The sequence below is a fragment of the Lacerta agilis genome, chromosome 2 (genome assembly GCF_009819535.1).
Source record: "Lacerta agilis isolate rLacAgi1 chromosome 2, rLacAgi1.pri, whole genome shotgun sequence".
Lineage (NCBI taxonomy): Eukaryota > Metazoa > Chordata > Lepidosauria > Squamata > Lacertidae > Lacerta > Lacerta agilis.
Window position 1 is genome coordinate 85,477,351 of NC_046313.1, and position 13,706 is coordinate 85,491,056.

Below are 13,706 nucleotides of genomic sequence, written 5' to 3' on the forward strand. Positions count from 1 at the left end.
CGCATGCGCAGTTTCCACGCGCTGCCCCTCCCCTCCATTTTTTTTTCTTTTCCTTTGCTCAAGGGGGGAAAAAAGCGACAAGCGAAGCGCCCTGGTTGTGCGACGCGAAGAGCGTCTCTGCGCATGTCCGAAATCTCCGCCGAGTTCCTCCCCGCCCCCCTCTCCCTCTCCTATAGTTTCTAAGACGCCCGAGGGAGGACGCGCAATATTAATATTAGGGGCGAGTGGGGCGGGGGGGGGTGTGGAGAGAGGAGGAGCTTATGTTGAAAGTGCGCGTGCGCAAAAGCCCACTAAGGTGTATTCGCGCTGCTCGCGAGGTTTGACCCCGGCGCGGAGAAGAGAGAGAGAGCTCTTGGTTACTGTCATTGTGCAGGCTGGCGGCGCGCGTGTTAGGAATGCGCACGCGCCGTACGAGCAGGCGCGGGAGACTTTGCCGCCTTACAAGAGAGGAGAGGGAAGATGTCCCTAGCGCTAGTTCAAGGGGCGACAGGGCAGCCTGACGGCAGGTAAGGACTTAGCGCCGAAGGGAGTGGCGAGGGCGGGGCTTTTGAAATAGGCAACGTACCCCTCGGCCAGTTGCTTTGATCCTCCTTTGCAAGCAACTACAGTATTATCACCCTCACCATCATCATCACCTTTCATTTGCATGCAGTGATGTCACGGCAGTTTGACAAATGGCACGCCTGTGTTCTGCTGTCTTGACATGACGGTCTGACTGAGGGCTATGGCAATACTGCAAACCGGAATAAAGCCGTTCTTAACTTGTGCCGTTCCTAGCCTCCTGCTTCTATTGCCCCATTGGTTTCCATTCCCACTGCTTTGCTGCTCCCACCAAATGAGGAGGAAAGGTGGGCTGCTGCCTCTGAGGTGGCCTTCTCAGTGATGGCACCCTAGCTATAGAAAATCCTCCCCAGAAAGGCTTGCCTGGCACCCTCTTCATTTCCGGCACCAGTGGAGACCTCCTTATTCACCCAGACCTTTTAGGCAATTGGTGTTTCAAGCCAAAAAAATAAAACCAGGGTTCTCCGTTGCTTAAGTTGTACCTTGTTTTTCTACATTAAAGTGCAAAATTTATTGCATCTTACTCTGCCATAAATAAACCAGTTTTGGAACAACCAAAAAGGAGATGTGGGGGAGATGCAAAAAAAGCAGTTAAAATGATTGAGAGGTTAGAATGTCTATTTAAGGAAAGGCTTCAAAAAGGGGAAGCTTGTTCTGATATTCTGATAATTCACTTTCAGTGATATAGGTAATAGGCACATGACAGAAGATGCAAACAAAGAGAAAGGGCATCTTATAACAGCAGGAGGAGAATGTGTTGATCCCAAGGAGGAAGATACTGAGACCATCACAGAAAGTCTAACTTGGTGCAAAGAGTCTGAAGCAACTGTATCTTTCCTGGCTCTTCTGTGTCACAAAGCTGTTCCTGAAGGATGGGAAAGGATAATAAAGCAAAGACAGTCTGGCAAAACAAAAGGAAGATATGACATCTATTTTGTCAGGTACAGTGATGCTGATTGTAAATCTTGACATTGTACATCTTATGTCATCCAAATGATATTTTGGTGCACTGAGAGCCATAGTGTCATAATTATGTTTATAAATAGGGAGAAGTGTAAATACAGTGGTACCTCAGGTTAAGAACTTAATTCGTTCTGGAGGTCCGTTCTTAACCTGAAACTGTTCTTATCTTGAAGCAAAGTTCTTAACCTGAAGCGTTATTTCTGGGTTAGTAGAGTATGTAACCTGAAGTGTATGTAACCTGAGGTACCACTGTATACTGTTTTATGTTTAAGCTTGTTGAAGTGTTACTAAAGAGAGGAAGAAATTATGTGGCATTGCCATTGTTTTCTGACAGAACTCTCATGGCTTTGACAATAACCTGGCATTCAGAAATTTGACAGATGCAATTTTCTGTACTGTTTCATCTACATATCCAGGGGTGAATGGTCTATCAAGAAAAAGGGGCTGTGACCCACCAACAGCAGCCAGCCCCCACAACACAGCAGCCCCCCTGTTCCTCCTCCTTAACCACAGAGTTTGAGCCCTCTCTTTCTCCCCATCTCTTGCATTATAATCACTTGCTCTTTGCCTCTCATCCAACTCAAAGTCTGTATTGTTGTAACCTTCCCCTGCCCCCATAGCTCTCCAGAGGCAGAGGGCATTGGACAGCTTTTTCCCAAGCAGTTTACCAAAGAATAATAGTGCTCAGCTGAGCAACAACTTCAAATCCTCCAGATAGCATGCCTTCCTTCCTTCCTTAAGATTAGAAACACATATCCAGTCAGTACACAGTTTTGTGTTCCCCTTTGCTACTCCAACCAAGTGTCATGCTGATGGATTCTATGCATCTGTGTTTATAATATTTGCAAATACTACCCGTAAGTTTGTCTTTATTTAAAATATTTGTATCTCATATTTCAGTTGCAATTCCCAAGGCAGCTGTACTTGCACCACTGTTTAACAGTACACGCATTTATAACAGCTTACACATAGCTTAAGTATTGGAGCTTCAACTTTGATTTTCCAAAATATATATTTCTTTGAAAAATGTATAGTCTGTCTTTCCACAATATAATCTACAGGGTGGCTACAGTTGACAGCTTGTATCCAACCCTTTCCATGTGAGAGTGGAATAAAAGTACACTCCTACAATGGGACTTCACCATCCTCTTTTTCCCCCTGCTGACCCCTTCATGCCCTCAGAACCTGCTCTGATCCTCCAGAGCTGATTTTGGTAGTGTGGTTGCTGCAAGGGAAAGAAGCAGCAGGTGAAGTCCTGTTGTGCAACACTGCATTCCTCTCAACATTGCCCTTTGACTGCTTTTTACATGATGGTCTTTTTTCCCTTTTAGTCCCCAAGGAGTAAAGGTCAGATCCAGACGTGCACTTTTGGATTACTTTACAAAGAACGGAGAGACTGTTCTTAAATTAGAGGACTTTGATTTTTCTGTGTCTGTTCGGGAGAGTATCCAGTCAAGCGCAAGGGCTCTGGGGTCAGAAGGACAGAACTGTATCACTAGCAGCCAGACTCTAGATCTTGGACAGCAAAGCAGTGAAGAAAAGCAAAATAAGATTTTGGAATTTCAAGCCAGTGCTGGTGAGCCAGATTTGCAGGATGGGCCCACTGCAGAGGACCCCTCAAAGGATTCATGTTTCAAAGCCCAAGAGAGGAGTGCTGCTGAGAGGAAGACTCAGATTAAGAAAGCAAAATGCGGTTCAGAAATGGGGAATCTGGATGATGCCTATAACACAAGACAGAGGAAACGGCCCCCAAAAAGTCAAAAGGCAGAAACTGTTAAAAATCCCAGAAGAAAAAAAGATACATGCATTTTTAATAGTGTCCATAAAGTGTGTCATAGAGGCTCAAGAAAAAGTAAAACATGCTTAAAGGATGAGCTGCTGGTTTCTGAACCAAAAGTGGAGTTGCATGTTGGACCGGTAGCCGCTGTCTTGGAACACAAGTCAAGCACAGAAGTTTTAAAATGTGATGAGGATCCCACCAGTGTAGTTTCTGTAGCAGCTGATGAAAACTTTTCAGAATTGGAAAACCAGCCTTCAGGGAGCCAAGAGTTAAACATTGCTTCCAATATGGAAGTTACTGACTCACAGACCAGTGACGAGAGCCATTTTACATCAGTAAAAGGTATATTCTTCAGAGTAGAGCTCTTTTCTAAATTTCCTATGGAGATAATCACAGGCCAGTGGTACAAATGAACTTTCTCATGCTCTATGCTTTTGGTTTGGCTAGTATTGTCTACCTGAGTGTATTCACATGATTTTGCTGAATGTGACCGTCTAAGCACCTCTGTCTGGTTCTTGGGACTCTCTCCAGTCTGCCATTCCCTGTCGGTGTCCCTGCATCCTTGAGTGCTTTTGCCTGGCTAGAATGTTTCTCTTTTTCCTTGAGCCATAATAAATGCCTCTTGCTTGCCTGGGTAAGTCAGCTTCAAATCATGGCTTAATATCCTGGTTCTGAAGTCATTAACCATAGCTCCCTGGTTCAGAAAAAAAATGGTAAATTATAGTTAATGGAAGACTTCTTGATTTGTTCCCACTTGCCCAAAAGGTGGTATTCTACTAACTCGTCCTATCAGTGCAAGGATTACTGCTAGAGCGACAGAAATCCCCCCTCCAGTGCGTGCCCCATGTCACATTGCAATTGCAGGTACTCTTGAGCTGATGAAACCCAGACTTAATACTACATTGGTTAAAGCCCAAAGGAAGGAGCAAATGGGCTGTGTGCACCACCAGAAGACTTATTCATATCTTTGCTTATTAAGCTGAGAAACACACTTCCAAACATAGCCAGTGCAGTAGCTGGGATAGACCACAGTAGGCTCCCAATCCACCACTCTTTAACGATAGAAGATCCTCTGTAAGAGAATGGCACATACAAAGATAGTGCAGTACTTAGATTATACAAATTTGCAATGAATTATACACCTGCATTTGTTTTTTTACTTTGCTTTTCAACATTTTAGAGGACCATTTTCGAAGACCTCAAGTGGAGAGAAGAAAAACCAGCCCATATTTTTCTAGTAAATTCATTCAAGGAGGTAAAAAATGCTTTCTATGGAAATGCCTTGTGGGGGATTACAAGATTTAGCAATATAATTTGCACACCAATCCTAGCCATAGTTAGTCAGAAGTAAATCCAATGTACCGTATATACTTGCGCATAAGCCGACTTTTTCAGCCCATTTTTTGGGCTGAAAAAGTCGCCCTCGGCTTATGCGCAAGTGAGGCGGGCGGTGGGGAAGGAAAAGCAGAGAGAAAGAGCTTCTCTCCGCTTTCCTCTCCCTCCCCCCACCCCACCGGGAAATGTGCAGGACGGGGGCATCTTCTCCGATCCGTCCTGTGCGTTTGCAGCTGTCTGAGAGGTGGTTGGGAAGGAAAAGCGGAGAGAAAGAGTTTCTCTCCGTTTCCCCCCCCCCCCACCAGGAAATGCGCAGGATGGAGATCTGAGACGCAGCGTCTTCTCTGATCCCGCACGATCCCATCCCGTGCGTTTGCAGCTGTCTGCGAGGTCCTAGCGCCTCCAGACACAAGCTGGAAGGGTAAAGACGCCTCTGCCTCCACTCACCAGCAGAAAGGCACAGAATGGAGGATCGGAGAAGCACTGCACAATGCTTCCCCCTCTGTCAGTTGGGGGGGGGGAGAGAAGTGGAGAGAAGCTCTTTCCTGCAAAAGGCACAGGACAGGATCAGAGAAGCTGGGGGCACTGGCTTGCCAAGGGTTAAAAAGGATTGAGTGGGATTCCTAGAGAGGTCAGGAAATACCAAGCCCACCTACAAAAGGAGGAGGGGGCCTTTGTCTCTCTCTTCTGCATGTGCTTCATCCCTGGCGCCTCCTGAATCCAGTGAGTCTCTGCTCATCTTGCAAAGGGTCCATTGGGGAGAAGAGGGGGGTCCCTGGGATGAAGGGGAGGGTGCAGGGAGGACCCCCAAGTCAAGGAACAGAGCCTCTTGCCCCCCTCCTCTCTGCAAAGCCCAGGAGGAGGCAAGGTCACAGGAGCTCTGCAAGTCTTATCTTCCTTTGGATCCATTCACAGCTTGGCTGTTTGGGAAGGGAGGGTTCTTTGGGGAGGGAAGAAAAGGGCCTGAAAATAAACCCCCTCACAATCAGGAATCAGTCCCATTTATTGATAGAGGTTGTAGGGGGATGGAAATATTGGACATAAAATACACCAAAGAAATAAAAAGGAAAGCCTAACTGTTGGAAGAGGGGAGGGGGCAAATAAAAGAAAGCGCTTATTCCTGTGGTGCAGAGTCAAGCCTATGGAACTCCTTGCCCCTGTTTTTCTTTGAAATAAATATTCAAAAACATTTAATCTACTGATGTCTCAATTAATGTAATTTTATTTATTTTTATTTTTGAAATTTACCAGTAGTTGCTGCATTTCCCACCCTCGGCTTATGCTCAAGTCAATAAGTTTTCCCAGTTTTTTGTGGTTAAATTAGGTGCCTCGGCTTATATTTGCGTCGGCTTATACTCGCGTATATACGGTATTTCTCACTTGCATAGCTAAGAGTACACACATTTACTTTGAAATAAGCCCACTTAACCTATTGGGACTTGGTTCCAAATAAAAGTGCTTTTTAGATTGTGATATAATTTATGTGGGTTTAGAAGAGATTACACAGCAACTATCCATAATTCTTACTCCTTTCCATGTAGTGGGTCAAATTAATGGGTCAGATTATTACCAGCTTTTGGTTGATACGAGAACTTCATAAATGTTTGGTATTGGGAGAGTAAATTATATCTGAATAGTAAGGTATCCAATCAAAAAAGCTAACTGTGAGCCTAGGAAACTATGGTTTCTCACTATGTGAATAAGCCACTGTGAGACTCTGTCTTGTCTGTTCTCTCTTTTTGTGCACCAGAGGCTATCAGAAGCTTCTTCCAATGTTAAACCCTAGTTCCTCATTACAGCGAGACTTGGGAGAATTGTAGTTGTTTAAAACTCTTGCTTCAGGACAAAATACAACCAAACTGTGGTGACTGATATTGTAGAAGCCAACTTTAATAAGTGGGGTTTAAACAAACCACAATTCCCAGTAAGGATTGCAGTCTTAGCTGGGCAAATGAAGATTAAGGCTTGCAACATGGACAGGCATCTCTTAGATCTTGTTCACTGCAGCTGATCCCACAGGGGGCTATTGAAAGAGCTGTTTCTGTACCAGGCTCCTTAGAGGCAGACAAAACAATCCTTTTTCTGCTTCTGTCTACAGACACAGATGGATTTATGGAAAAAAATGTATTTAAATAAAAGAGAGGCAATTGAATTTCACATTTTGATTCTCTCTCTGTATAGCTCCAAGCCCACCTAGAAGGAAGGCATTTCGGAAATGGACTCCACCTCGTTCTCCTTTTAATTTGGTCCAAGAAACACTCTTTCATGATCCATGGAAACTTCTCATTGCAACTATATTTTTGAATAAGACCTCAGGTACAAGACTGTAGCGGTACCTCTGGTTACAAACTTAATTAGTTCCAGAGGTCCGTTCTTAACCTGAAACCGTTCTTAACCTGAGGTATCACTTTAGCTAATGGGGCCTCCCGCTGCCACCACCACCACCACACAATTTCTGTTCTCATCCTGAGGTAAAGTTCTTAACCCGAGGTACTACTTCCAGGTTAGTGGAGTCTGTAACCCGAAGTGTTTGTAACCCGAGGTGTTTGTAACCTGAGGTACCACTGTATGTTCTCCCCCACCCCTGGCCCTGCCCCTTACTTGCAAACACTGCAGTGCTGAGCTGCTTTCCAGTTGTACAGTCCCACACTGCTGCTAGGGAGCATTCATAAATCTCTTATGTGGGCAGAAGCTTCAGCTTTCCCCGTGGGGGGCTGGCTAGATGGTAAAGACCCATGTAAATGGCTCTGCTTGATTCACACACATTCCCTAGGAAAAGAGAAAAGGGCCACTGTTGATCTTGACCTATGTGAAGTGGAAAAAGGGCTACCAAAATGATGACACAATTTTTTGCAAGAGGGATTCCAACACATACTGGAACTTTGGGTTTCTGCAGCTCTATCATCCTAGTGCAACAAATACATAAAAAAAAACTTTTGCGGTTAGGAAAATGATAGGAAATGCACTGAAAAGCATGAGATGAAATAATGACTAACGAGAAGACGCATGATTCAAATCAGTATGAATGTTCGTTGTTGTGTAGCTGCCCTTTAAACAAATCAGTGAATGCTCAGTAAAGACTGCACATAGTTTATCTTCATCTTAAGCGTTGTGTAAGCAAATCAGGATGAATGCTCAATAAGCAGGTTGACTAGAACAGACCTAAATTTTGCCATTTGCTGAATGTATTATACAAGTTTGGCATCATGCATACCTTTAAAAATTGAGATGACACATCTTCTGTGTCTGTACTGAAAAACAAAATATATTTCTGTGCCACGGGAGTTCTTCACACAACTCTTAATATTCTCCTGTGGAAGTCATTTGATTGTAATGTGTAGTAAACACATGTGTCTGTTTTGCTATACATACATTTGGCCAGAAGACACATTGGCAGCAGGATTCATGCTAAGTGTGGAAGATTACGTGAAGCTGCTTGTTAGTCTTGTTACTTTTAGTAGCTGTTTCATGAGGTTAGACATTATCTATATTACCAATTCAGCATATGTGCCTATGCCAGCCTTGCAAAGAAATTCAGTACAAACTCTACTATTCACTGTCTTGCATCTGACCAGGTAAGATGGCCATCCCTGTGCTGTGGGAATTTTTCAAGAAATATCCTTCACCTGAAATAGCAAGAGTTGCAAACTGGAAGGAAATGTCAGAGTTGCTTAAACCTCTTGGCCTTTATGAACTCAGAGCAAAGACCATCATCAAATTTTCAGGTAGCAACTCTTGGCATGTAATGTATGTTTTAGCTTGTTTGGAAAAGAGTACATTATCTCATAAAATCCTAATTACGGCCCTGCAGAGTAGATTGGTGTTGTCATCCTCATATTACAGATGGGAAGCCATGGCTGAGAGATGGTGGTATATTAAAGGCCACTTAGTGAATTCATGAATGAGACAAGATCTGGAGATTTTCCAGCTGCCCCTGAGCTAGAACAGTAGAGCCTATGATCTAGAGGAATGAGAACACACATGCTCTGCACATGAAACTGCATTTCTATTTTATTCTTTTACTGGTAGTTTCTTTTTCCAAGGTTGTCTCTATATAAGCTTTGATGTTCTTCAGACCCATAGAGCTAACACAAAATATATTTGAGAGATTCAGCATTAGGATTTATTTATTTTTAACAGTGCAATCCTATTCAGGTTTATATTCTACTGTGTTTTGTGAGGCTTCCTCCTCAGTAAGTGGGTATAGACTTGCTACCTTGAAGGACCATTTGGAGTGGGAGGGGAAAGATTGGAGAACAGTGGTAACATTTCCCCTTTGGCCCCTTTGAAAACCGCCCATATTGAATTGCTGAACTACCCAAGCACAGAACTTTCTTTCTTTTTTTAAGCAGTTTTGAGAGGCTACCTAATGAGGAAGTGGGGAAGCTTTGAAGGGAAAAAATGTTTAAAGCATTTATACATTTGCTTTCTGCCGTAAAAAGACTGCTGATCTTACTGACTGCCATTTAGATAACTGTTTGGAGAGCTGGATCGGTGACACTACATTTTAATGTCTTCTATGCTGTGTCTTGCAGTTTAGAAAACAGAAACTCTTTTATTTATAGATGACGTTCTAGTCACTTCCGTCAGCATCAATGTAGCATGCTAGCAATACCTTGCTGTGATTCCTTGTACAGTATTATCAGCCTGCCGGGTGTTGTGTACCCAACACAGTGTGTCAATTTGCAGCAGCCCTTAATAAACTACAGTGCCCAGAATTCTTTGAAATAAAGAATGTGTTTCAAAGGTGCTTTAAAAGTGTAGTGCGTACACAGCCTAAGTCATGTTTTCACAAATTTTAAAGGTGAATTTAATGAATCCAGTCTTGGATCTTTTATTGTACGTTTTTTTGTTTGTTTGTTCCATAGATGAATACTTGGTCAAACAGTGGAGGTATCCTATTGAGTTGCATGGGATTGGAAAATATGGAAATGACTCTTACAGGATCTTTTGCATCAATGAGTGGAAAGAGGTAACTGATGCTGACATTTTCTTAAATCAATGAAAGATTATTAAGTATTCTACTTTTGATTTTTGTAATGCCTGTTGGAAGAATAACATCTGATACCCCTTTAAATGTGTTGTGGGAGTGGATGGATGGGGTTATTGGTTTGTTGTTGTTATGTATTTTGTGGTTTTTATCTCATATTTTTATGTTGTGAACCGCCCTGAGATCTATGGATGAAGGGCAGTATACAGATTTAATAAATAAATAAAAATATATAATGGAATGGCCATGGCCCTAAAATGAGAAGCCCTTAATCATGTGGTACAAGACCTATGATGAAGGCAGGCCCTTTCTCCTTTATTTTATTTAAATGATTTTTCATCCACTAAACCAAAAAAGCTTCCTGGAGCAGCTTAACAGAGATCAATAAGAAGACACTACTCTCAAGCCTGCAGCCTAAGAGACAGGACACAAAAGGAAAAGCGATTGGGAGGGAGGAGCGAAAACAGCAAACACAGGCACTAGCTCTAGGTTACTGCGTTCTATAGCAAAAAGCAGTCACAAAAAAGAGAGAAGAGCCGAAAGTTGCTGATCTGTCAGCCAACGATCCTATTGGGTTTGGTGTAACAGCTGCTGCCGGGTGGCAGTTGTCGGAAGAAGGAGCCTGACAGAGCTTGCCTCTCCGCAAAGCTGAGATGGCTCTGCTTCCCTTCAGTCCCTCTCGTGTAAATGAGCATGAACCAAAACTGCACAAAGCAAGTGGGTACAGTGGCCCAGCCCTGTGATCTGCTATGCAGCAATAGTCTCAGAACCAGCATTGGGATGGGGTGGGTGTTCAGAGTCCCATGTATCCTTCCTGCAATGTAGCACTGCCATTTGGTTGCGCTCATGCCTTGCAGAAGATGTGGCAATAAGCTCTGCAGAAGATTTTGTAGGCATCAGAGTAGAGGAGAAAGCTGGACTATCCCCAACCCTTCAATCCTTCACCATGAAGATTCAAAGTTGCCTTGTATTGTAGTAGCAAACACAATTGCAGTGTGAGCATATTCCTATTGACCCAAAAGTACCGTATATCGCGGCGTATAAGACGACTTTTTAATCCCAAAAAATCTTCTCTGAAGTCGGGGGTCGTCTTGTACGCCGGCAACATCCGCCCCGCCACTGGCTGAGTGTGTGCGTGCACCGTCTCAGCCGCCATGGAGCCTCTCCCCACCGCTCCAGCCGCCGCTGCCGCTGCCTCAGCCGCCATGGAGGCAAGCGCGGAGGGCTCCTGTATGGCGAGGGGGAGGCTCTCCCCGCCGCTCCAGCCGCCTCAGCCGCCATGGAGGCAAGCGCGGAGGGCTCCTGTGCGGCGAAGGGGAGGCTCTCCCCGCCGCCTCAGCCGCCATGGAGGCAAGCGCGGAGGGCTCCTGTGCGGCGAGGGGGAGGCACTCCCCGCCGCTCCAGCCGCCTCAGCCGCCATGGAGGCAAGCGCGGAGGGCTCCTGTGCGGCGAAGGGGAGGCTCTCCCCGCCGCTCCAGCCGCCATGGAGGCAAGCGCGGAGGGCTCCTGTGCGGCGAGGGGGAGGCTCTCCCCGCCGCTCCAGCCGCCTCAGCCGCCATGGAGGCAAGCGCGGAGCGCTCCTGTGTGGCGAGGGGGAGGCTCTCCCCGCCGCTTCAGCAGCCGCCGCCGCCATGGATCCCGGGCTGGGCGTGGGCAGCGAGCGCGGCTCCTCTGCGGCTAGAGGGGAAGCTTTCCCCGCCGCTTCAGCAGCCGCCGCCGCCATGGATCCCGGGCTGGGCGTGGGCAGCGAGCGCGGCTCCTCTGCGGCTAGAGGGGAAGCTTTCCCCGCCGCTTCAGCAGCCGCCGCCACCGCCATGGATCCCGGGCTGGGCGTGGGCAGCGAGCGCGGCTCCTCTGCGGCTAGAGGGGAAGCTTTCCCCGCCGCTTCAGCAGCCGCCGCCGCCATGGATCCCGGGCTGGGCGTGGGCAGCGAGCGCGGCTCCTCTGCGGCTAGAGGGGAAGCTTTCCCCGCCGCTTCAGCAGCCGCCGCCATGGATCCCGGGCTGGGCGTGGGCAGCGAGTGCGGCTCCTCTGCGGCTAGAGGGGAACCTCTCCCCGCCGCTCCAGCTGCCGCCGCCACCTCAGCCACCATGGAGCCCGGGCTGGGTGAGTATACCCCAAACTCTGTTTTTTCACATAAAAAGTTGGGGGGTCGTCTTATACGCCGAGTCGCCTTATACGCCGCGATATACGGTAAGCCCAAAGCTGTTCAGTGGGACTTATTTCCAAGTAAATGTACTTGAAATTATGGCAGTAAGCCCAAGAATGGTTTCCATTTGTGTGCTTGAGACTCTGAGCTTAATACAAATTTTGTATTTCTTAATTAAAATGGTTAACATCCTGATTCTTTTTTTCAGGTACAGCCACAAGACCATAAGCTGAATGTATATCATGCCTGGCTGCGGGAAAATCATGATAAACTGAATATTAATTAATGTATAGCTCTGTGTAGGTACAATATCTACTGGGGGTTTTTTAATATCAAACTTTTCAATCATCCCTCTTGGTTACTATAAATGTAAACATTTTAATATATATATTTGTATATTGGACACTGTGTATTAAATTTCAGCATTGGTTTATGTACATAATCCTGTTCAGAACTTTTGTAATTAAAGTTGACTAAGACTTGGGTTAATATTGACACTTTCTAAATTGTTCAGTCCTTCAACACTGCAAATACTGTACCAAACAACCATGAAATTTACTTAACCTTACTAGAATGCAGCATAATTGCAGAATAATCCTCCAATTTGTTCTACGATAGATGCAGTTCTGTACTGTATTTACTGAAGTCCCTATAGCATATAATATTAGATTGTTACAAATTCAAGATATAGGAACTTCTCTAAACATCATCAAGTCATACTTAGAGCAGACCCACTGAAATAAATGGAGCTACGTTTAAGTTTAAATGGATTTTCACTAGCTGGGGCTAAGCCATTGTTTTATATCCACCCATTTATCCATAAGAAATAAATTCAACTGATTCTTAAAGACATCCTTATTTATTACAATCAAACACACTTCTCCCAACTACTAGATCCTGCCCAGGACAAACTTCTTAAGCACAGATTTCTAGCTAATGGAATGCAACACATGGTTTGGTTTAGGATTATGTCAAATAAACCACAAGCTGTAAACAAGGTTTGTTCTTAGCCTATCGCTCATGATTTGTCTGGGGGAGACAAACCAGAAGCCCAGGTTTAGGCATAATACCAAGGCAAACCATAGCTTAGTGCTGGGCAGTGTGGTGGCAGCAGGGGCGTCGCAGGGGGGGCGGGGGGCCCCCGGGCAGCACCCCTGCTGGGGGTGTCACATGGGGGGCTGCCCCGCCCACTGGGCTTTTTTCCTACATTTTTTTAAAAATTATTTTTAGGCTATTTTCGGCACTGCCGGGGTGGAGCCGCAGGGGCCGCCAGCGAGTCGGGGTGTCACCCCCCTCGCTGGCCGCTCCTGCGGCTCTGCCCCGGCAGCACCCAAAATAGCCCCCGCCCTCCAGTGGCTTTTCGCGGGCTGCAGAGGCTCCAAAAGCCTGCGCCCGGCACCCCCCGGGGGCGGGGCGTCGCCGCGTGTGCGTCATCACACACACACGCGGCGACGCCCCGCCCCCAGGGGTGCCTCTTGGCTTCCCGCCCCGGGCAGCCAAGGGGCTAGGAACGCCCCTGGGTGGCAGCAAGACTGGGAGAGGAATGCAGTACTTGCCATTTTTGCTCCAGGAATCCACATTTGCTCATCTGTGCTTAGGCGTGGATTGCAAATAACTTGGGAAATGGACTTCTGGTCTCACAAACAGGGCTTCCTCTTGCTCACAGGCTTTCTTGTTGCCCAAAATATGCTCCTGGAGGAGCACAGAGGACCATGGGGGCAAGGAGGGGAAAGAAGTTAGGTTTGATGGTACAACATTGAATCTCAATTATATTTATTTGCCTGCCTTTTATTTATGGTGAGGCCATTTTTGCTCACTGATAATCAAACATTATTCAAAGAAAAATCACAAAGAATCTTGGTCCACAAAGACTAATAATTTACTCTTGCATAAGCTACCATGGGTCATAGCTCACTGCATTTGTGAAG

General features: G+C 45.8%; 1 protein-coding gene across 3 annotated transcripts; it reads left to right on the forward strand.

Annotated features, from left to right (window-relative positions):
• Positions 1-300: 300 nt before the first annotated feature.
• On the forward strand, positions 301-12,271 carry MBD4 (methyl-CpG binding domain 4, DNA glycosylase). Of its 3 annotated transcripts, XM_033141133.1 has the most exons (8): positions 324-506; positions 1,242-1,502; positions 2,856-3,646; positions 4,485-4,559; positions 6,821-6,955; positions 8,215-8,364; positions 9,508-9,611; positions 11,987-12,271. In XM_033141133.1, exons 1-8 carry the CDS (start codon positions 460-462, stop codon positions 12,062-12,064), a joined length of 1,641 nt encoding a protein of 546 aa, XP_032997024.1. In that variant the 5' UTR covers positions 324-459; the 3' UTR covers positions 12,065-12,271. The 3 variants fall into 3 exon arrangements, with proteins under 3 accessions (XP_032997026.1, XP_032997025.1, XP_032997024.1); XM_033141134.1 differs by lacking the exon at positions 4,485-4,559 and having other exon boundaries at positions 307-506; XM_033141135.1 differs by lacking the exons at positions 4,485-4,559; positions 6,821-6,955 and having other exon boundaries at positions 301-506.
• The last annotated feature ends 1,435 nt before the right edge of the window (positions 12,272-13,706 follow it).